Source organism: Lottia gigantea (assembly GCF_000327385.1).
Source record: "Lottia gigantea unplaced genomic scaffold LOTGIsca_16, whole genome shotgun sequence".
NCBI lineage: Eukaryota > Metazoa > Mollusca > Gastropoda > Lottiidae > Lottia > Lottia gigantea.
The window spans coordinates 2,400,934-2,426,892 of NW_008707965.1; the positions used below are offsets into that span (position 1 = coordinate 2,400,934).

The 25,959-nt window shown below is 34.2% G+C and overlaps 1 protein-coding gene across 1 annotated transcript; it reads right to left on the reverse strand.

The window, feature by feature from the left end:
- Positions 1-978: 978 nt before the first annotated feature.
- LOTGIDRAFT_158297 (hypothetical protein) lies at positions 979-25,564 on the reverse strand (the record flags this gene model as incomplete). Its single annotated transcript, XM_009051007.1, has 3 exons — positions 979-1,740; positions 2,092-2,204; positions 25,342-25,564. 3 exons carry the CDS (start codon positions 25,562-25,564, stop codon positions 979-981), a joined length of 1,098 nt encoding a protein of 365 aa, XP_009049255.1.
- Positions 25,565-25,959: the final 395 nt, after the last annotated feature.

Below are 25,959 nucleotides of genomic sequence, written 5' to 3' on the forward strand. Positions count from 1 at the left end.
TGTTTTTTGCAAAAATCCAATTTGTGATGAAAACGTGGATTATGGCACGAAAATAATGAAATGATATGAAGACAGACCCGGTATATACGTTGAACAAAGGGTGGGGTGGGGCTAGAGGGATAGGAGATATATCATAGGTCACTTTCCCACTCATTCAGTTACATACATTTCTGATAACACGGCTAGTGCTTTCGAGAGTCTCAGGCTGCCGTCTACTTGGTAGCCTAATTAAAATTTTGAAGCAGTAAATTTGAGTCTTCTTCCAACAAACAATCTCTTACCCCACAACCAGTAGGCTACATTCGAAACTAAAACGTAACAATGTACGTATGTAACTGAATGGGTACGAAAACGACAATGGACGGTATGACACGTGATAGCTCTGATTGGATGCCTTGTCCCCTTATTGTCCAATCAAATTTCAGCTCACAACTATAAATAGATTCCAAAATTATCGACAACTCCAAATCGTCTCTGAATGTGAGTCCATACACAATAATTAAAAATAATAAATAGCTAAGTCTAGACAATCTAATATACAAAATTCGCAAATATTATTATTATCATTATTATGATAACAGTTATTATTTTCATTATAAAGGAGATGAGAAGACTAATTCTATATCTTTGAAGCCTTTCGGACGAATATAAGGATTCCAGTCATATATTTTCGTCTTTAAATTATTCTTAACCTTCCGAATTTGATGACGTCATCCACAACGTAGTTGAGATTTAAATGACGTGATAAATTCATGACGTATTTTAAACTAAATTTCATTTGCATAACAACCACAAACTACATGTATATCAAATCTTGAAAACAAAGTTGAAAACACATCCTATCAGCTGTACAAAATATAGAATTAGCCTCGGCACCTCTTTTATTCCGGAGCAGCACAGCGTTTCTTTGCATTGAATAACATTATACACATACTTAGCACATACATACGCGCGCACATACACAACAAAACAAATATTTCACGATGCACTTGAAGTTTGTATATTTCGGTCCGTTTGTGTCTTGGCTGGTACATTTGAAGACGTAGACTGTGTTGTCCCTTCAAGTTTTTCTCGCAGGCGTTTTTTGGCTGTCTCTATTTTACATTTATGCAGCTGACGACGCCCTAAACGCCCTCTGCGTATTTGATCACCACATATTGTCTTGCGTTTACGACCCCGTCGAGAACGTCGTTTACTCTTACGGTGACGTATTGAACGATTCGAACGCCGCCTTGATTTTCGCTGACGTGGACGTTTTCGTCGCCGTCGTTTGCGATCTCGTTCACAACGTTTTTTATGTTTCTTAATGTTGTCTATCATCTTCTGTAAAATCCCACAATGATACTTACAGCGATCTATATATTTTTGAGGATTTTTTCGGATTCTGCGTAATTTTTTACACCAATTTCTACGTCTGCGTCTACGTTTATTTCTTTCAATTTTTACCGGATCACTAATTCGGCGATTTTTCGGAGTCACTAACACTGACGGCGGTTTCCTGGCTAGTTTTTTTCTCGCTTTGGTCGCCTTTTGTAATTCAATTTGTGTTGTAGGCGAGGATATGAATTGAGAAACTTTTTGAGTTTTGGTAGCAAAAAGCCCGGGTTTCATGTTTCCTGAGTGATCGATGCCTAAGAAGAATTTTTTCCGTTTTTCCTTATAGTTCGTATGATAATACACGTCATACAATTTATCCTTCGTCAGTTGTTGCATAAAAGCACAATCTTTCGTCACATTTCTCTGAAATTATAGAAACAAAACACATGTAAGGATATCAGTAATAACAACGATATAAAATTTTGCATTGTATTATAGGATGTATGACGTCACCAAATCATCACATCAAAAAAAATATTTCAGAAGTCATATATAGGCCTATGGTTTATGGAAATTTTAACATAAAAATTCTGCCAGACTTGTTGCGTGTATCGGACAGGGCTCTCTTAAACAGCACATGCTGTTATTATTCTACAAATTAGCTTAGTCTTTATTTAACAGAATGAGTTTAATTGATATTAAGTATATAAAAGACAGATCAAATTAGAGTGATAGGGTAATTTGAGACAGAAAAGGATTTAAAAACTCACGTACCGAGGCATAAATAATGGAGGAATTGTTCATACACAGATATAAATCACTGGCGTAGCCTTTTATTACTATAGCATCTTTGGAAAACGTATACCATGACAAAAACATTATAATACCTGAAAATATTAAAATACATCTAGAATTACAATCAAAATTTTAAATTAACATGGACATTATATATCAATATATTCAATATACGCCCGCCATTAATATGATATATTACCATTGAATAAGTTTCGCTTCACCAGTCAGATCATATTTTTATTATGTTATATCGTATACATATATCACGTAACCAAATATAAATCATTTCGACCTCATGGCTATTAGGGTCACAACAATATTTTTTTCAAATTGAAGGTCGAATTTGAATTATGAAAAATAGCGATTTGCTTGAGTTCGTAAAATCATAATGCGTAATTAGTTATTAATTCATAATTTATAGCTGTCGGAATTACAAAGTCTTTGACTGCAAAAATTGTGTTTCTTTGGATCAGTAATACTTGACAAACGCCTTTCGGCAATATATGTACAGGCTACTAGAATCACATTCATCAAGTCAAAAATGTTTGCGCCTGAACAAATGATTTGATTGCACGAAATTACTAGCAGTTTTACCTCAAATATTAATACTATTACAAGAATGCCACATTGCCGCAATTTCAAATTGAAACTGTGACGTCTGCACAATTTTAAATTACCACCAGGCTACGATGTGACGCTGCCACGATTTTGATTTGCCACCATGTCACGTTGCTGTGTTATATACGATAAAGGAGGGGAATCTGGGAAGAGTATTTTATTTGTTAAAAACAGCTACCAAATGTTTCGTTTCCGTCTTCCAAGAAGAAAATTGGTTCCAGTAATGAAGTAAACTGTGAGTTATGAACATCGTAGAATCGGAGACTGATCTGATCTCTAAAGGTCAAAGGGCATAGGTCAATAATATATAAACACTATTTTATGGAAGTTTACTTTCATTTTGATATACAGTATAACACCTTTCTGTAAACAAAGTCTACCAATTTTACTCTTTACATATGTCGTTTATAACGTTTAGAAATAAATTGGGTCTTAAAGGACAACCTTGCTGTACTCCGGTATAGTTTACAGAATACCTAAACTTCAATAGTACATATTTATGAATATGAAAGACTTGGCGAATTGGATGATAATTAGGTGTCATGACTTCCAATTCATACATTCCCCAACCAGTGTTTTCGAGAGTAATCTTATTGTCGATTGAAAACCTCTCAACTTTTTGTTATTTTGATAATCTACTTTTAGTGATTTATATTTAAAGTCAATAAACTATATATGATCAATCAATTTTCTAGTAAAAAAAAACTTTTTAAGAGATGTCGGTTGAAATTACACAATCAAAGTTAAAACCCGATCAACAAACAAAATATGCATGTCAAGGACAATACTCTGGGCCATTTCTAAATCAGATAATGTATAGTGGCCTACCAAAACATTATTAGTTATATGCACTCTACAAAATAGGCTCTGAATACACAGATCCAGTCCCAAGGTGGTATCGGGTGGCTGGAAAAATGAGCATACCCTCTTAGATAACGATAAGCAAATTTTCAAAATTCACTGCATAAAGTCAAATAAACTTTAAAACTTGAATTCAACTAGAGACTACTTCATGCATCAACATTGTTGAAGTTTACTGTGTACATGCACTGTTCAAATTTGCTGTACTTTGACTTTTGTTCGTGTATTTGGTAATATGATATCACATGAAAGGTAGGGTAAATAATATAATGTATCAAATCATATGATGACATTTTATATCAGTAGGCTATATAGCTGACCTGAACAAATTACACTAAAATAGTTGATGATTGAACGACGGATATTTTGATGGATTGGGCTAGATACTGACAGTGGTTATGATTGATGAAATGACCAAATAACCTACCAACCCTCCCCGTCTGGGAATATAGACCAGAATTTTAAAAGGGTTGGGGTATTGGGATAAAATCAGTTCGTAGAGAGATGGGTTTTATACATCGTCTTATGTTATGACGTCACCAAACATACGACGTCAAGGCGCTATCAATGCGTCCTGTGATTGATGACGTCGGAATTCGAAAAAAAGTACCCTAACTGTAACCGTCTTAGCAAATTTTCCCCCATTGCGGACAGTTTTGTATTGCACGTCTGCATTATTTATTCCGATGCGAAAAATGGGATGTAAAACTCCCTTTCATATTATTAACTGTCCAGTTTACTATTCGATACTAAATATAGGCCTATCACGAAACAGTCGATTGACACATGAGGCCGAGCCCCGTCCATTGACTGGTGATATAACACTGTTCAATCATTTCATTTCATTCATTATTTTAACCCTATCCTTGTCATTATACAATATATTATAAATACTTTACATTCATTACATTATCAATCTGTCAGGTGTGGGGGTTAAAACTCCAACATTTGATATTGATCGTTCCGGATATTCTTATTATGAATTTTTACCTCAATATGGTCAAGGATGTATAAATATAGGTAGTGAGGTCGTCAAATTCATTAAAGTACAGAAATAATACCCTTACTATGCAAAAACCCTTACCAATATTAGTTCATATATTATCTGACTAGAAAAAAGTCTATTAAACCTTCGAATGCCCATGAATTACATATAGTTTCGATATAGATACATTGAAATCGAAGGAGAGTAGAAATTTTTCTCTTCTCTTAGTTTCCTTAATTGCACACTGCAGCACGTTTCTCATCTTTAGTTTTTCAAAGAGCAGAGAATTGTGAGCTCAAAGTCCGTATTATATTCCCATAGATAACAGTGACTATAATATATCTTATCAAATTCAAAAATACATACAGAATCTTAGTTAAAACTCCTTAAATATAGCCTAATCCATAAACGTATAGGGTAAAATCAGGTAGTTCCGTGTGCACATACTTCAAAGTTTCAACATATTATACACCCAAAACTATGATTACATTAAATTTATAACTCCCTTATAATTTGATCAAATCTTAAAAAAAAATATACAAAACATACGTTGGTATACGTATTTTGGTGTTCAATTACAGTATCCACAATATATAATGACGTAAGCACCTATTACAGATGGAAATTCCGTTGGTATATATTCTTTTTCCCATTTTTCACAATAGGTATATACGTATTCACGGTTATATTTTTAATTTTTCACAATAATTGTATACGTATACTCGGTTATTTTTTCAAGTTTTCACAAGTATATACGTATACACGGTTATTTTTTTCAATTTTTCACAATATGTACATACGTATGTACATGTACATCAAAGTGTTCAACTAATTGTTAAATAATAAAAAATGAGGTAAGCTTCAAATACAGATTACCAAATCGAAGTTTGTTTATCACTTGTTGTTGGAAACAAATAGATTATTAGTAATATATATAAATACAGCAATATGTCAGCATTATTTTTCCTCTTATATCTTATATTCAGTAGGTTATATTAAAATATCCAGTCAGAAGTCAATACACCATGGATAGATCACAATGGATAAGTTTTTCCAGCGTAGTCCACAGATGTTCAATGCGTCGTATTCTAAGAATTTGGCTTGTTACCTGTCTTAGACCACAAGATTGCTTGAACAGTGGATCCAGATTTTTACCTCAGAAGTACTATATCGGATCAGTTATTCCAGTGTAGTCCAAAAATTTAAATGCGTCATATTCTAACAAATTTAGCTGTTTTACCTATTCTAAACCACAAAGCTGCTGGTAAAAGTATTCAACAAACCCATAAATTGGATCATCGGATCATTTTTTCCGGTGTAGTCCAAAGATTTGATATAAATATTTGAATTCCCAAATGTTTAGGCTACGGATCACAACATTGACTACAAGTTCCAACAAAAAATATCGAAGGAAAGGATTTGAAATGTTTTCCAAAGATTCTAAAGAAATTTGGTTGTAGGAATTGTTGATATAGATTTATTTCGTGACAAATGGATAAATATGTTATGCTAGGATTATAATTTGGATACTTTTGGACCAAATGAAGGATAGAACTATGTAAAAGCTGTAAGGTAAGACGTTCTTTATAACATTAATTTTTATATTGTCGATTTTTTCGAAAAATTGTTGTTTAATTTGTATTCGATAATGATTTTTAGACACCTTTACATTGTCTTGTATGTCGTGTTACTTAGTGATTATGCATTTACAATTTAACTACACCTACACCTTCTCTCACGACTGAACGATACTGTCCATTTTGGAAAGTAGTGGTACAATTCGGGATTTAGATACTCCCTTACTACAACAACTGACTGCTTTCGATTTAATCAAATTCTAGGAAAATCTTATTTTTAGGTCCAAAGGAATTGTTATCTAAAAAAGACACTTAATGCTGATATTTGTGAATTTATTGGTCACTTATAACTGTATTATAAACACAACAATATAACTAGTAAATCAATACAGAGTAGGCCTACAGTTTGAACACTAGTTGCGACGTCACGTCACGTCATTTCAATCAATGATTGACGTTAATCAAAGAATGGCGTCATTGAATTAATTCGAAAGTGGAAAAATCCATGACTCCTCTGGAATCCCAAATTTGCTTTGCTTTCTTGACATACGGCGAGATTGAAAGATAACTATGACAGGCCGAGGATTATTGAAACCGAGAACGCCTTCAATTAAAAAATATTAAAAAACAGTTGAAAAAATTTAGATCGTTATGCCTTCACTCTTTATCGTATGGTGCAAACGTTCGTCAAAATAAGATGCAGAAAGAAGGAAGTAAAACTCCATTCCAATTCTTTTTCTTTAGAAAACCCCTCAATCTCTTGTTAGTTATAATAGATACGTTAAACTATCGGATTAACATTTTATGAGGTAGGCTACATATCTCTCGATTTCATAAATTACTTTCACACGTAGATTCTCTTTCAATCCTAGCTTCAACTGTTTGTATATGAATATTTCGAGAGCAAACAGAAACACGAGCGGACAGATTACATTGTTTTAATAATGGCCGCTACGATCCAATATGGCTACCATGGGTGGCCATCTTGAAAATGATACCATATTAAGGATTAAGTAAGGAGTGGACAAGTTATCAAAGAATTAAATCGCTTTATGATGGTAGTTTAGTTGTTAGTTTTCAAGATTAACTTGTTCTTGGCGGAGAGTTCAGGTTTCATTCAAATGACCTAAGATTTTATTTCATCAAGTTTCGTCAAGACCATTCAATGACGACGGCGATTGGTCACATATATGCGACCCTGTAGGGTCCCAAGTTCAAAAGTAACCAGAGTTTCTGTCAAGGGATCTCGAGCAGACATTCCATTGATCACTAGCTCACTAGCATCACTGGCAGAGGAAAACCTAGTCTTGCATATATCTAGAGTTTTCACATAGAAAGAAAGACGATTTCGTATCTTCGTGTAAGACAGTTAAATCGACTATATAACACGATAATAAACTAAACGTTTTGTGTACGATTTCGACCTTTGATGAACTTATTAAATTGAAAACAGCCAGAACCAGATTGTCTTCGACCCAGCCAACTTTACACGTCTGTGGTTTATCACTATCTTGCTAATAGTTTGTAGAAAATCATAGATAACTACGATATTCTACCGTCAAATAAAATGGAATTGAAATGAGGTTTTGCGTCCTACGTATCTGCTCTAAAATTTGGGCCTATGAAGGCGATCTATACAGTGGACAATAGGGGACTATTTGTCAATAGAGATGTCTTAGCGTACGTTTTCGAATAAAAACATTCAACTACATTTTTACATGTAGTTAGAAGAACATTAAGTACTTAGCCGAATTATTTTTGTCGTGATGCACCTTTATAAATGATACAGGCATAGAAAGAAGCCCAGATAAAACATCACCCATGATTAGGTGTGGGACAGGGCTTGTCTCAAGACAGCACGAGATCACAAGTAAGGACCAGACACACACGTGGACACGCGTATATAAGCACAAGACTACCGACACGAGACATAGGGAAACAAGACACAGCACGGTAACAGATCAAAATACATTTTTGCCTAATAACCGCCCGACCCTTTACTCAAATCAAAAATGGGTTCGGTCGGTATTTGCCCGATGCTGGGTTGTAGTCTTGTGATATTGTGCCCTGTGTCTAATCCCGACCCTAGTTCAAAAAGATAATCGGATAACGCATTTAAAGCAATATGAAATGTCAGAGGACTTGCATCATCTCAGATCAGAAACAATGCCAGTTGTCAGTGAAGTAGACAGTTGACCGGTGTTGATCTTCAACCACTTTCAACAATTTGCAATCCAAATCTGTTTTATTTTTCATCAATAAAATACCAGTTAATTGATTATAAAAAATAACAGTCAGATTTTAAAATAAATGTAGAGTGTTGTGTTTAGATAGTGTTTGTTGTAAAAGACACACTAAGACTAGTGTACCAGTTGTATTCTGTATACAATACATCAGGATTATATATACACTAGACAGGGATACTTTCAACAATCTCTCACCAATTTACATTTCTCAACTTCTTTAAATAACTAACATTTATCCTGAAGGCAATCTGGACTCCGTCACGCTAAAAATCTTAACATCAAATATTAAGTGTAAAATTTTTATTTTTTAAAATTAGATTTTAAACGAAAAAAAACATCAAAATTTAAAGTGTAAAAAATATGTTTAAAAAATGATTAAACGACAAAAATGTGTTTTTAGGAAATTGTTTCAGAAAACTTAACGCATCAATGTCACTTCCGATAGTGTCCAAAAGACACGATAATCATGTCGTGGATTTTATATTAAATTTTTAATATTTGAGTAAAAAAACTCCGACCAAGACAGCTCGTGTGCCCGCACCTTTAATGAATTAATTGGTTACTGGTGTAAGGGCACCTTAGAATCAAAGAGAGTATATTCCTTCATTTCATATCATCATTATTTTGGCACTCAAAGACTGGTAACGATTTTCACCTGTTACAGAAATGCAGGCGTTACATTCCCCTTTAGGTCCAATGAAGAGGGGTATACTTTTCTGAAATGGAGATATCTGAAAGACCGGAATAATCTGACGTTTATAACCCCATCTACTCCAGTTACACACGCGCTTATACACGTGCAGACACTTAAGAGGTTGTTGGGTGTAGACAGCGCGTGAGGTGAAAACGATAGTAATAATCATAGAAGGTTAGAAGATAATCAGAGAAAGACCGTGGTCCTGTTCTTAATCTTCTCCTTACTATACTACAGTTTCCTACCAACTTAAAGTCACTCTGTACCATACTAATCATCAAGCGACATTTAAGGGTAGAGATCACATTTATTAACGGAAAAAATGAAATGAATGCAGTTTTACATTTGGGTTTATGAAGACGGGCAACGCCATAAGGGTGCAATGAGGGAAATTTTGGCAGGACAGCGGCATAAGCCTGCTCTTTTTGGATTTTCAATTGTCGAGGGATCTTTACTGTGCACAACCACACAATTGTATAGTATACTACTGTATTGAAAAAGTGAGAAAATGCAGCAATCCTGACCATATATTCCTCATTACACACTGTATGACGATGTCAAAGTTCACTGCCCCAAGCGGGAGAATGATGAGACAGGTGGCTATTGAAGTCAAAGCTAAAGCTTGACTTCGTGTAGATGCAAGAAATTATACCCCATAAATGTTTGATGATCATAAATTCTTCAGAACAACTGGGCGTAAAACCCGGTTTGGTTGTTTCCCGTGTCCACTATCAAACATGGCATACTGTGATTTTAATCCAATGCCAGTATGAATAAATTAAAAAATGGTACAGATGAGTTAGTAACGATTTGATGAAAATATAAAACAGTAAAATCACGATAAAGAGATACTGTAGCATCTTAAAAGTCAACATTGTTCTCGATCAGCAAAAAAAATACTACATGTATTCATTATATTATAGTTATATACACGATTTTATAACAAAAACACCACAAGATTTTTAAATCCTACTTTTCTGCACCTTATTGTGCTAATGAAGACAGGCAACGTGTGCAATGAGGTTGAATATTGCCAGAACAGCGGCGTTTGCCTACTCTGTTTCGATTTTCAACTGTCGAGGGATCTTTAACATTCGTAACACACTGGGCCTTGGGTTTATTGTCCAATCGGGACGACAGACATGGAAAACATTTTTTGCAAGTTGGTCTCTCCATAAGTATTGCCATTACTTTTGGACCTGCAATTTTCTATAAATAAACTGTAGATTTGTTTACAAAATCATTTCATCAAAGAGAATAAAATAAACAGGTATACGTATGCATAATAGCATAGCTCTCCGGAGTCGATGACACATAAAACCCATTTAAGATCTTCTAAATAAGGACAGTTTAAATATCAATTATCTGTAGTCTATGAACCCAATAACATTATAAATATATTTAATACATACTTCAGTTTACGTGACCGAAATTCTAGATCTAACTAGGCATAGAACTAGATTGACCTTGCGTTCACAGTTCAAAACATACTCCATTTAGCTCAATGTTAGTTGATATTATGAGCTGTGTGGAATCTCTATTACTTAAAGTGATCTGGTATCACTTCTACTAGCCACAAGTGGTTCTATGTTCAAACTGGTATAATTTGCATAACGTATAATTCTGTTTGGTTAGCCCAATCAAGAGGAGAAAATTAGGATGTTAACTTTCATTTGATTTTATAAGTTGAAGAGTAAAGAGTAAAACCCTTTTTGATTATCCCAATCGAAGGCAGGGGCGTAGGACGAAAAAAAAAACAAAAGTTGTTGTTGAAATACACGATGAGATTTAAGTTATAGAGTTATGAGTTATATGAAATACATGGTGAGATTGTTATCCCAGGTTTAATAAAGCAATGTTTATATTGGATCAAGTCTAACATCTATTTAATTCTAATTATTTATTTTCTCTGTATGATAAGCCAGGGTAAAGTTAAACACCATATTATCTTCATTTAACTAACATCAAACATATTGGACAAACACTCCTTCATGCATACACCTCGCTTACTTAAAGGTCATGTTCGGGTCATTCCGCTCCTTGACGTCCATAACCAGATAAAGACGTTTGGTATTTGAAGTTTTCAAATGAAGCAATTGAAAATAAATTAAGGAAAATGAGCGATAAATTCTTAGCAAATTGTAGAAATTACAAGATCTTAAGTGATGTATTGTTATCAAGTGAAAGCGAAGAATGTCGAAGGCGTTAAATTGCTTGAAAGACCTACTGAGTACATTTAGCTAACGAGCGTGAGTTATCCCATTGTTCAATATTAAAATACAATTCAATGTAAATCTATGTCGTCAAAATTATTACGTCATCAAATGTGACGTTGTTTTAGTCATTGAATTATTACGTCATTGAGTGTGACGTTATTTCAGTCTATAAAACATTACGTCATCAAGTGTGACGTTATTTATCTGTTACGTCATTTCGAATATTTGAAACGAGTACTTATGAAGTAGATTTGGAACTCTTGATTTAAAGAGGAAGTTTTCAAGTGTTTTAAGCGTTTATTTTCTCAACTAAACCTCTTTGATCGAAATCATTATCTTATTGAGACCTCCTTCAATGGCGACTGTCAAATTTGACTGTGATAATGTAAAGTACAAAAAATCTTGTTTCGAGAGCACCTCGGGGCAATTTTCAGCTCTTAAATGTTTATCGAACGTTTTTATCGAGTTTTTATAACCGTCATTAAAAGATATGAAATACCTGATCAATATGAATTATTTAAAGATGTTGTTTTCCAGCCAAATCAAAAAGAACAGAGGCACATCTATCTGGCATAATATTACGCTTTTAATATTCTCCGACGATTACGTGTATTTCCTTACAACTGCGTCAATCGTTAAGTTACAAAATGACATGAAATTCAAACCATTAAATTAAACCCCTATAATTCTCCCATTAGAGCCGAATTAACTTACACTTTTACACTTGTTAATTTTTTTAACTCTTCGGAGAATTTTAGTGCAAGAGTGAACTTTAGGTGTAGTTCTATTACGAAATTATCTTGGTACAAACGGTAAAGTCTAACACCTACGTTTTGCTGAAAGATGCTAAAAAACTTCTTTTCTTTCGACGTTTGGTTTTCATCATCTATAATTTTTAAACTATTTTGGTTTAAACAGATTAGGGCTTCGAGTCGTGTACTATAATCTTCGTCTGTAATTGGATTAGGCGGGATTAGAGATCAGTGGGGAACTAGACACGGATTAACATCTTGGTTTACCGCCGCTACAAAACCTTCTCATCAGTCGCAGAAGTTAAAACTTGGTGTAGTCCGAACATCTGAAGTTGTGTTATCTTGAGAAAATTTCTTATAACCCTACAATTGCTTTGTAGGTATATTTTGTTAGAGAGACCTTTGACAATAAACTGTTTCATACAATACCTCTAGAATATCATCAATATCTTTAGCTCAGAAATCACAAACTTTTAGAGAAGCGAAAAAAAATAGTTTGTTTCAGGAGAAAACCATGATTTAAGTTGCATGTATTGTGTTTCAACGTCTGATTGTTATCAGGTAATATCTAACGTTCCGGATGGAGGTGTATTTCGGACTACAGGAAGTGACAGTCGAAGACGGGCAGACGAGAATTGTCGTACAAGTCGTAGCTGTAACCCAGTATTGAAGTAGGTTTAACGAGAAGGTGTTAAAAAGCCTCGGCGGTGACCCTTGTTGTGTTGTACACCCGACAATAACACTGGGAACCAAACAAAAATACATCATATTCTAGATTGGGAGTCAACTACCACATTCTTCTCTTCATCATTAACATAGAATCACGTAACGGTCGGCTATATGGCGGTCATTCGGTACGTTAGGATGTGAGCAAGACCATTCACAAATTTACACACTAAGACAATTCGTTACGACCGACGACGGTGATGGTACTGTGAAATGCATTCACTAAAATTTGACATCTAGTTTTATGTCACGAACAAATTTAATAAAAGTCAATAATAGATGAGAAATTTTGAATCTTCACTCAGTAATTCTGGGAATGAAATGTAGTTTTATATGCACCTTATATATTTTGATAAAATAAAGAGAAGTCCACCCAATAAGCTGTATGGGCATCATACTAATTTATCTAGGACACTGATAGCATCAATTTGCACTATTCCAATTTTCAATCAGACATCTGATGTTCCTAAAACTAAGCGTTGTATGACGTCACTTATCGCAATATCTTCTGATATAACAACATAAGGCCTTTTTGCCATAGTGACGTCAAAAACCTAGTTTTAGTGGAATTGCAGGAACCACAGAAGTCTAATCAGAATGGTGCAAATGGATGCTGTATTGTGTAACGGATATCCCCGATACATTAAATCAATGGAAAACCTCTGTACATTCCTTTAACGTTAATTCATATTTGAAGCAGTTTATGGTTTTTTCATTGATAAATGTATTGAATGAAATTCCTTAACAACATTCTTGTATAAAATTTCACTACGTATCGCGGTCGTTTTATACCCACTTAAGGTTTTTAAAAACTGGTAAAAGTCATGTTTTGTGTATTGTACTTGCGTGTCGTGTGTTTTCTTATTATATTTAAAAATGGTAGCCGAGACGAAAAGAAAGCTCTAATAAAAGGAAAAACGTTAAGAAACTTGTTGAAGTTATCGCTAACAACGTCTTGAATGGCTTGAACATGAACGATTTGCTTGCGATTACAACGCGGATCAAATTTAATGCTAGTTTCATTACCTATATAGCACATCATTTCACGCTTCCTGCACATAGAGCCTACAATTTTACGGTGAATATGATTCGCCGATCTTCCGTTTTGATATCGTGTCTTCTCGAGATTAATATTCTCATCAAAATTGCAAATAATTGTCTTAAAGACCACCTCTTGGCTATAAATTAATTTAGACCTTATTGGTATTATATTTTAAAAGATATAAAGAATACAAGAGATGGAGTTTGCGGAAAGGTCAATCAAGGCGAATTAAGCCCACCTCTTCTATATCTCAGTTCGAACAAGTTTGAAATCCTCCACCCTTTTTTTTCACCTGTTAAAATGATGATACAACTCGAGATAAGACTTGTTACACTGTTCTACATTAATATACTTCACAAAAAACACAACATTTCTTTTAAAAACAAATAAACTTCATCAACAAAAACAAGACTCGACAAGAAATTCAATTAATACCCACATTAAGTTTTAAATTCTAGAATTCTTTTTCAAAAAAGAGTTATTACAAGATATTTAATGGATTTCTTTACACTTGTTGAGGCATCTGAGTCTACTGTTTTTTGGAATAGAAAACTTTGTAAGAAATCTATTATTTATGCAATTCTTTTATTTAACGTTCATAAGATAAATCAAATTACTGTGAGTTGTTATGCGTTGCTAAATGCCTAAAATGCAATGTTTTGTTGGGGGATATTTTGCAAATTGCGAAACCTATTATACTTTTTTGACTCTAAATGTCTAATGTCTAAACGCCTTTAAGCCTGTTTGCTAACCCAGCACCGGCCGTCAAATGCTTTCATGAAAATTATTTCCTTATACTGCCATTAAATCAAATCCCAGGCCAGTACCTTTATGAGTGTTATACTCTATTATGACTAACTATGCTGTAGGTAAAATAAAGAATGTACCTGTATAATAGTTCTATGTAATTATTTACCGTTTAAACCTTCAGGTATTCACCCATATTAATAACAACTTAAAGTACAGGTTTAAAGGTGGGTTGCCACTTAGTTTTAAGCGTCCTAATAACTACAAATGAATTTGCATATTTCGACGTTTTGTCACTTATTTTAAAGCGTTCCATCACTTGAAATGAAATAAATTTGCTTATGTTTTGCCTCTGTGTTATATTCGATCTGCAAAGGACTGCTAATTGTACAATATCAATTCCACTGCCATCATAACTGGACGTTAATTTGCCATCCACCAACTGACCTAACGGGACGTAATTATATAGGTAAAAATAACTTTAATACACAACTTGCGACGTTTCGACGATGATACTGTATGATTATCAATGTAATTGTGTCCAGTTATTTATTGTCCGTTTACCAAATGCCACTCAAGGAAGGAAGGAAGCAATAATAACAACTTAAAGGGGAAATGCGCCATTTTGGGGGGTTTATTCAAAAATGAAATTATTAAAGCTCAATAATGAATCAATTTTCTCAAACAATTCTGAAAGTATATGACTGTATTATTATGAGTTTCAGTCATAGAGTGAACTTTCTCTAAAATATTCGAACTTAAGGTTTTATTAGGTAATATTTGGCAGAAAATGCCTGAATTGTCTCATAATTGTGGTAAGAAATAATCGAGACAATCCATCTTTCAAAGTGAAAGTAGAACTATTTAATGGAGTCAGGTGATTTGTAAAACAAGTGGTAAATTCATCAGAAAAGTTTTTACCTTTTTATTTTACCCTTGATAATATCCCAAATATTCCGATAACATTTTATTCTGGGCCAATATCTTCTCCTTCTAAAATTTGTAGAAATGTTTCAACTGATAAAGGCTGGAATCTAGAGGCTGCCGACAGTCTACGATTAGCTCTCATTAATTGAGTTGAGTACTCGCCGCTGCTTCAAAATTGTTTGCCAACCCCCCTCCTCCCACCCGCGAAAAAATTAGCCGACCTATATAGTCCGTTCCTTACCGTCCCACAGTTACTCATATCGAAACTACGTTCTTATGACTGAAAAGAGTATCGACAACCTTCAATGATTAGCTCTGCCAATCACACATCTAGTCTAGTTCAGTTACGTTAATTATTTTTATTATATTGTTGAAAATATAGAATTGTTTCAAAATTCTGGTGTTTTCCCAGGAGTAACAGATAAATGTATTTTTCAAAAAATATCAACGAATTATATGTACATGTATAGTGTAGACTCATAAACAAATACGTCACGACTTTCGAAATAACATTTCAATTCAAAACAATTCATTTCTTTTCTCTTCTACAAAAAATCATTTTAAAAATTCTATTATTTTTGTTTTCTAATTTGAAATAAATTTCACGTCGTCTGAAGATAATGTTGTTCTATTTCTGAAATTTCAAAAGACAAAAAAATAAATTTCTGCCAAATGTCGACAAGGTAAAAGATAATTTAATTAACGGTTGATGAGAGATTTGTACAAATTCTACGACAATATCGTAAAAAGATTCTAATTTTCAAGTTAATATAAAACGATAAGAGATCAGTAGAGATACAGTAGGATTAAAATTAGAATCAAATCTAAAAAAAAAACGAAACGAACTAATTGCACTAATAGATAGTTGCATCAGAAACAAATTAATTTGAAATTTCATATTCGAGAGACACTTTGCTCGCAAAATGATGGATAATAAATTTGAGGAATACCACTTGATGTTTGATGACTTGTTAATTCAGATATTCAACTAGCTCGGAGACTGCGGGGAAAAGAAGTGGTTTTCTGTGACCATTATCAATATAGCCATATAGCCACATATAAACTATATATTATTATAATTTTGCAAAGTTATTCATAAATGAAATAATTCAGGTTCAATAATGAATACATTTTTTCAAACATTCTGCAAGTGCATAGCACTATAAAATAAAATATGTTTCAATCATAAACATTTTCTTACATATTCGAACTTACACGAGTTTGAGAATATCAATTTTAAGTTAATTCTAAGAGGTTGTATTCCTTTAAAAATGAAACTGTCAATAAGATCGTGTAGACTGTATTATAAGTATAAAACTAGGTACGATAAGATCGTGTAGACTGTATTATAAGTATAAAACTAGGTACGATAAGATCGTGTAGACTGTATTATAAGTATAAAACTAGGTACGATAAGATCGTGTAGACTGTATTATAAGTATAAAACTAGGTACGATAAGATCGTGTAGACTGTATTATAAGTATAAAACTAGGTACGATAAGATCGTGTAGACTGTATTATAAGTATAAAACTAGGTACGATAAGATCGTGTAGACTGTATTATAAGTATAAAACTAGGAACGATAAGATCGTGTAGACTGTATTATAAGTATAAAACTAGGTACGATAAGATCGTGTAGACTGTATTATAAGTATAAAACTAGGTACGATAAGATCGTGTAGACTGTATTATAAGTATAAAACTAGGTACGATAAGATCGTGTAGACTGTATTATAAGTATAAAACTAGGTACGATAAGATCGTGTAGACTGTATTGTAAGTATAAAACTAGGTACGATAAGATCGTGTAGACTGTATTATAAGTATAAAACTAGGTACGATAAGATCGTGTAGACTGTATTATAAGTATAAAACTAGGTACGATAAGATCGTGTAGACTGTATTATAAGTATAAAACTAGGTACGATAAGATCGTGTAGACTGTATTATAAGTATAAAACTAGGTACGATAAGATCGTGTAGACTGTATTATAAGTATAAAACTAGGTACGATAAGATCGTGTAGACTGTATTATAAGTATAAAACTAGGTACGATAAGATCGTGTAGACTGTATTATAAGTATAAAACTAGGTACGATAAGATCGTGTAGACTGTATTATAAGTATAAAACTAGGTACGATAAGATCGTGTAGACTGTATTATAAGTATAAAACTAGGTAAGTAAAAATTGAATATGAATGAAAGTAGACCTATTCATATTGTGTAACTCCCTTTCATTTATTTATTTGAAATTTAACTTTAAGCGATTCACACTAGTGCTTACGACTCGCTCTTTGACCCTTTTCTTTTCATATTGTTACCTGTAAAAAACCCTTATATTATGTCCAAAAAGTTGCTGCATGATTTCGTACTGGTCTAACTAACATGTTGAGAACCATCATAAATATCTACCAGATTCTTCAAAGAAGCAGCAAGTTTCGAGCTGCTATAAACTTCACTGGCGATAAATATTTTCGAAAGTGTCAATTTTTTTGTATGAATTGTAACATAAATTGCAAATTTGTACCGTAAGATTTTGTTTAAAAAAAGTCGCGGTTGTACATTTAGAGCCAATGAAGGTGTCGACGAAAAGAAATGAAACTAATTTAAATTCTATAATACGTTGGAGTTTTGCGTCATAATTTTCAGCTTCCGATTAGGGTAACATCATGCAGTAAGCAATGAGAGATATTTCGGAAAGACAAGCAGCTATCAAGCCCCACAGTGTCACTAATTAATACGTTAAAAGATGTTGGTGTAAACAGGGCTTGAGACATTCCTCATATACACGTTATATCTACACTATACATCTAAATACATCCTATTATACATTTTAATAGGTATATTTAGCATGAAACGAAAAGGTGCAGAATGGACACACAAATTTGTGGGTCATAGACGTGTAATATTAAGGGTATAGTGATACAACGCTGTTATATGAAAAGCATTGAACGTCTGTCCAAATGAAACTGCTTTGAGCACACCATCTTCACAATATATAAGATAAGTTCATAATAGCTTGTTATTGTGAAGATGTGATGCCCATTGTGGAGCCAATCCAACAGAATCTCTTATGAGACACAGAATGAAATTACCAGCAACTGTAAAGTTAGAACATCAAACGGTCTACAGTCTACCACTTACGAGGATTGCCGAATGTCGGAACACCAGTAAACTGATAAATTGGCATGTATTACTATGCACATCCTAGCACAATCCTGTATGCCTCAACTTACGACGTTCCTTATCACTCGGAAAACAAATCATAAGTCTAAGTCGACCTAAATTTGAAAAGGTAAATAAGAGCTAGACATAGAGATATTTGAATTGACGATATAAAAAAACAGATTTAAAAACCAAACAGATTGAGATATAGGTCTATATATTTAAATTTACTGCATAACATATAATCTGCGCTTGTATGATGGACTGAAATGAAGTGGATTTGTACAGGCTACTTTTTTCTCTTGAATGTACTAATGAACACGAGCATTGCTATTTAATGTGGGAAAGTCTATTGTTTTCGATTTGAAAATGTATAAGGATCAAAAGCGTGTACTTTGCACAGTCTGTACCACATAATATCGCTTTGGTTTATTGTCCACTAGAAAGAATGAAAGAATGGCCTACCAATCCCACCTAGGACTACTGTCTAAGGCTAGCATGTAAAAATGTACTTAAATAAGGGTATTACCTAACAAAAAAAAGTTTACTTTTATATAACAATATAGGTATGCCGTAGATATAAGATTTGACAGAAGTTTAAAGTGATTGAAAAGTTAGATGTATGAGCAGAGGCGTATTTAGGGGGCGGGGGTCATCGTGCCTTCCCCTCGGGTCATTCTACTTTCACTTCCAATATCGCTTTAGATGTATTCTCCAGCTTCCTAGATTAGACAACCTCTGACCCCCACCATAACTTGGCACTTTTATTTTCATTCATTCATGACATTGTCCCCATGGGCTGAATGTTAGACAGGACCAAGTCATCGCGTATTGGGTCTAATTCTCACCCATGTAAAATAAAGAGTTTATTATTATTACATCTGCAAAGGAAATTACGGGGGGGAGGGGGGTGAAATAGATCTGGTGAAAATAAAACTGTAAGAGTCCTCGATAGATATACCATGGCTCAGAGGCCTCGTTTACTCCCTTTAAATTGTAATGATATCAATGTCTGAAAAGCTTATTGTTCAAATATATATCTATATGGTGCAGTATACTTTGTAATTTTTCTGTATGGCAATCCTATATATACTAGATCCTTGAAATCACCGACGTTATGACCTAACATTGTCTTTTTAAGACTAGTGTGGTATATTTTGCATTTTAATTCCATTCAGCTAACCCGTGGTCGTGGACGTGGTGGCATATATCTATCTTCAATACAAATAACTTAATGCACCGCCATGTATTACCTTCAATACTTCCGAAATAGATCATACCAATTATAAGCCTATATGAACCAAAAGTATGAGTTCCTAGTTACGTACTGCTGGTATCCGCTTTACGTTGCTTTTGAAAATGTATTATTCTATACAATTCTGTATCTGCACCCCTTCTGAGCTAATATAACATTGATAAAATATCCCACTGCCACGTACCTTACTGTACCAATGACATTATAATACTAGTAATGTATGTAATGGATTAAAACCCCTCCCCTCTTTCTTCTTTAATACATTGAAAGATATTTGTGATGTAATTCATTCAAACCTCGGGTGTCAGAACTACCCCACCCCCCCCTCCCCCCGCCCCCATCACAAACTTTGCCCCCCTCCCACCCACCGGGATATCACCTGTATAACATAACCTATTTTATAACAAGTCTTGATAAGAAAGGTGTTAGATATGTACTGTATCCACCCCTAGGTGACGAGATCGACTTAAGGTATGTCAAACATCTTTTAAGTCTGGCCTTCAATTTAAAATGGGGTCCCCTAATTCCTACCTTTTCTTATCTGAAATCGTAAATTGTCATTTATTCATTCATTCATATATTCGTTCGTTCATTCCAATTCATTCCTACATACATTTCGACCTTCATTCATTCATAAGCAAGAATGTATTTAAAGGGCGCTATGATCAAACTTGTCCTAGTGGAGCTACCCTTGTCCATATTGTCACCCCTGGGGCCATGCAACTTTGTGGTTTGTGGTTCGGAAAAGCAATCTTTTAGCATGAGAAGGTAAAGATAGAGCACACTGCCTTCACCCCCGGGGCCATGCAATTTTTGATTTGTTGCCCCGGAAAGCCATCTTTAAATTTAGGAAGGTTAAGAAAGGGTATTGTACCTTTACTCCCAGGGCCATGCAAATTTTTGGTTTGTGGCCCAGAAAAGCAATCTTTATGCATAAGAATGTAAAGAACACTTAACCTTCACCCCAGGGGCCATGTAAAAATTGTGTTAGTGACCCAGGAAGCCATCTTTAAGTATGAGAAGGTAGAGTAATATTTAATTATCAGTATGATAAGTATCATATAATATTTCACTTTCATCTTGTCTATGTTATCTTCTTAGTCTTCTACACGACTAACATACCTTTATATTACATTACAATTTACATTGACAACTCACATAAACACTGGTCGTGGACTAAAATACCCAATACCTTTATATTACATATAAATCACATAAACACTGGTCGTGGACTAGAATACTTTTATATTACATATACATGTATGGATGAATATTATAATTCACATAAAAACTTGCCTTAGACGCAGTCTCTTTCGCAGAAACAAATTCGCATCTAACTAAATGCAATAATAAAAATGTTAAAGAACACAATGTCAAGGAATTCTTCTCATTCTACATTTTATCAACAAGTCGTTTTCACCTGATGGTGACAATGTAAATTATTGAAACGCTGTGTGCAATAAAACCTTAAATCAACCATCGTTCCTGTCATTTTGTTAAAGGTCTTCATTTCGGACTGCCCTGTCCGTCCACTTTCAAAATTTCATAAAAACTATTTATAGATCCTTTCTTAGCTTTACATCAGTATCCTCTCTTACATTCGACTTTGTCTATCAAGTCTAAACTTGTCCCATTCTAACCCTCGACATATTTCAGTCTAATGACAATAACTGATGTATCGGACGGTATTCTGACTGACAGGTGGGCCGATAAGTGGTTTAAATACTGTATATCATATTTGACTATCAGATAATCACCCTTTCTTAAGATTATACCTGAGATTAGTCCGAAAACCAGGCCATCCAATAGCCACCTTTATATTTGACTCCTAAATTGTATTTCCATGACTCTATATTGGAGAAATAAGATGTATCTCATTTCAGTCTACTTGGGTGACTATGGAAATGTCGAGCATTTGCCTGTTTCGTGAGCATACAGTTTGCATTCAAAGGTACATTGTTATTTCACTGGGTATAGGATCCGATTTCTAGCTGGACTTCGGGCTCTAGTCCATGTTCTATTGTTCCGTCCGGAAAGATACGAAAAGATCCGAAAAGATCATAATCCTCAAAGTGAATCAAGCCGTTTCAAATATGCTAAAACTCTTTCAAGCAGACGAATAAACTTTAAAAAGAAACGAAAGAATGAAAACCACATGATAAATAATTCACATTCTGAAAAAAGTTTTAAATAATGAAAAAGCAGACGATCAAAGCGAAAAAGAAAGAAAAGAATAAAAACAAGTGTTAAAACGATCATTACTTGACAAGCATGGTGTATATAGAGATTGATGTAGGCTATCTGTCACGCTGAACATAATATCGCCTTCTTGGCGGGAATATCAGTGGCAGACGTGTTAAGATAATGTTTATATTTAGAATATACAACATTTCATCAGCTGATAAATTAAAGGGGTAATGTCGCAATGTGTTTTCTTCCAATAATTTGAAAGATATAAGTAACAGCTGCTTTGATACAATCCTTCTCGTGTCTCGAATATTTTTCAAAAGTAAAAAAACGATTTACATGCGCACATGATGGTCGATGGAACCTATGCAGACGATGAATTAAACAAGAACACAGGAGTCTTTTGGCTTCAAATATAAGCAAATCAATTATTTTATTGAAATGAAACGAGTTATAAGTCCTAATCTTGTCCACCTTATTGAGCTAATAAAGACAAAAATTGTTCTTAATGATACTAGTAGATTATGTGCTCTCACGATGTGCAGTCAAGATTAAATCCACATATGTCAATTTCTACTTAAGGATACTGAAAGTCTATCAATGTATACTTATGGCCAGATATAGTATATACAGGACACTTCAAAAATGCTTTTGAATTATTCGAGGTACGGGTAAGTAAGCTGTAGTAGTATTTGACACTGCAATTGAATATGAAGTTGATTCTGTAGGTTTCAAACTTGGGTCAAAACGCACCCGTAAAATTATCTGGTACAAATTCTGAGTACAATTCAAGTTGGTACAAAGTAATAATATTTCGTTCACATAAAATATTCGGGGTTGAAATATGAACAAAGGGAGTCCATGGTGATGTGTTTTATCAATCAATTATATAAGGCCTGTTTTAACTTGTAATATCAATTAATAGAGATAATATGACCGTATCAGATCTCAATCCATTCAATATGGTGTGATTTATATCCAAACGTCCACATATTTAGATCTACATGTACAGACTTAGTCCGTTCCGTACCGTTAACCAAGCGTCTACTACTCGACTTGCCTCCAGCCCTCGTATAGAGTAGTAAATGGTTTAACACGTTATAAATAGATAAAGTGGGTTATTTGTACCACACTTATTAGGATTTTAAAAGCATGTTTTAAATCATACTAACAAAGCCAAAATAAAAACTACATCAAAAGCATTTTTCAAATCAGCAAACTTAAAATTTACAAATACATGTATCTATACTTCCATTATTCAAATCACAAGAATATAACTTAGCTTTTCAAACCAATAAATATCAAAATCGAACTGAGAACCCATGATCCGTGGCTAAAAAAACTGTCTGTGTCTTGGACTACTGCGACACAGCGACAGTAAGCGATGCCGTTACTATACAAACTGTTGTATCTACGACGGCTTCAAATGATAAGTAGATTAGTTTTCTGAATATTTGCTTTAAAAGCTGAGAGAACTCAATTGTATATTTACGCATAACTTTTGAGAATTAAAATCCAACTATCGGCTCTTAAAAAATCAAGTAAAAACGTATTGAAGAATTTCAGAAAATTGTTATGTAGGTTGGTTAACAGTTGGTAAGGCAGATATTTTGATACTATGTCCCTTTAAGTAATGATGCCAAATAATGAAGCCTGTTCGCATCCTTTGGCAACGGTAGGTTGGAAGTGGATAATCATCGTACCGTTGCTTAAGGAACATGAAAACCGAGGCCTCGTGTGGTATAGGCTGTGCACGTTACAGATGAAAATTGAGAGAGAATGGGCCGATGTCCTTGTAAAATTTTTCCCATTGCACACTACATGGCATCGCCTGTGTCGTAAGTTTCTAATTGGTTTGTAAAATATAGTAATATCAGAAAAATGATGAGATGTGCAAAGACAACCAAAATGCATGAAATATCAGAGGAATTTGGGTCAGTAGAGAGATTCTGGAAAAAACACACACTAGAACTCATTCATGTAAGAAATTCTAATGTATTTACAAGACATGTACTTAGTGTTTGTCATCACAACAATTTTCATTTTTCTCTCGCCTTCAACAACATCTAACAACATGTCGACATATATGAATGTGTTGGTGGTAGATGTCGATAGTCGACACGGGCTGTCTATCGAATGCATTGGCCGTGGTAGTACAGATCTTCCATGTCTTAATTACGATGTTCAGACTAGCTTAACTAATTGGCAGTGAAGTGGTTTTGACTGTAGCTAATTGGAAAGCGTTCAATTTTATAAAGTCTGTGCCTCTACAACCATTTCTGCTTGTATTACCACTGTCTGAGGACGTCAGTGTAAACTATCGAAACGTTATTATATTTTAAAGCACAATTGCCCAATGCTATTGCTTCGATATCACTGTATCTGAAAACGATACTATCGAAACGTTTCAACAGTTGCTTCGATATATCATTTTTTCTGAGGGCGACGTAAACTATCGAAACGTTGTTACAGTTTACAGAACAATATCCAATGCTCTTGCTCCGATATATCATTGTTTCTGAGAACGACGTAATAAACTGCCGAAACGTTGCAACAGTTTACTTCGCCGATGTTCACGATTTGTTATCGTATATTTACGAGTAAAGTGTACCAAATACCATTGCAATTCCTCATATATACAAATGTTTATTGGTTTGGAATTGTTTATAACACTGTGCCAAAAACTAATGGTCAGAGAGTAGCGGGAAGGGTCATAGAAAACAATTTCAAATTTTATATAACATCGTAGTCTAAATAATAGATCACAGAAAACCATTCCATTCCAGATTTCACATGCAACTTAGCCTAAATATTAGTATAAAGCCAGATTCTTAATGATACTTTGAATCAATAAGGAAAATCGGAAATAAAGTGTTAATTTGGGATGTGAGGGTACATGTAATTTGAACTTCGTAATTCAAAGCCATAGCGACGCGTTTCGTGCTGACACAACGTTGCAAATATGGCAATGTACATTGCGTTCAAAGCAAACATTTTGAAAATTCAATGTACAATTGAGAGAGTGAACTTTACTGCAAAATTCTAAGATATATGTATAGTACATGTTATCGTTTTCAATGCTAAAAACCTTTTACCTTCACGGTTATGAAAATTTTAAACGGAGTTAAACGGGCGGTCCAGTTGATATTGGTAATATACCACGATTGGTGACAATTTTATAAGGGAAACTAGGCCAAGGAAATGCCTAAAATAAAAAGATTTCTTACCGTAAATGGTCTTCTCTCCTGGGTTCCCCCTCACTCGGCCATCGGGTAAAATTTCCAAATAATGACCCACTTTATTTTGAAGATAAAATTTCCTATCCTCTTGAGAATTGCTCCAGGACGGGGGTTGGCCTATATGGGGTGTGGGGTAAGGAATTGGGGGGACGGGTAAGGGTAGGTTTCCGGTGTGTGATAACGCAACACCAGTAGCAGGCTGGTTGGACATGTCCCTTCAAAGCACCCTCAGAAGAAGCCTTCAGGGCTTGCATCCGCTATTAGGGTGAAATAGTATTCCAAAATTTGAATGACCACCATGGAAAAATTGTTAAGTCTTCTCACGTGAATATAATCCTGTAGCACTTCAGATTTGTTAATCCATTAATTTCTGTAGCGATGTGATCACTTTATTTCAATAAATCACGATTTGGGTGCCACAGTTTGAAGTCACATTCGATACACCTCCAAATGTCGTGTTTACTGATTAAAGGGTGCCGATGGTAGTTCGTATAATGTGGTAGTTTGTGATACACTGGTTCTGTCACTGATTCACACTGAACACGCTGTTCTCGGCGATATTCAACACGTCCCATTGAGTTTTTCCACTGTCTCTCTTATAACTAG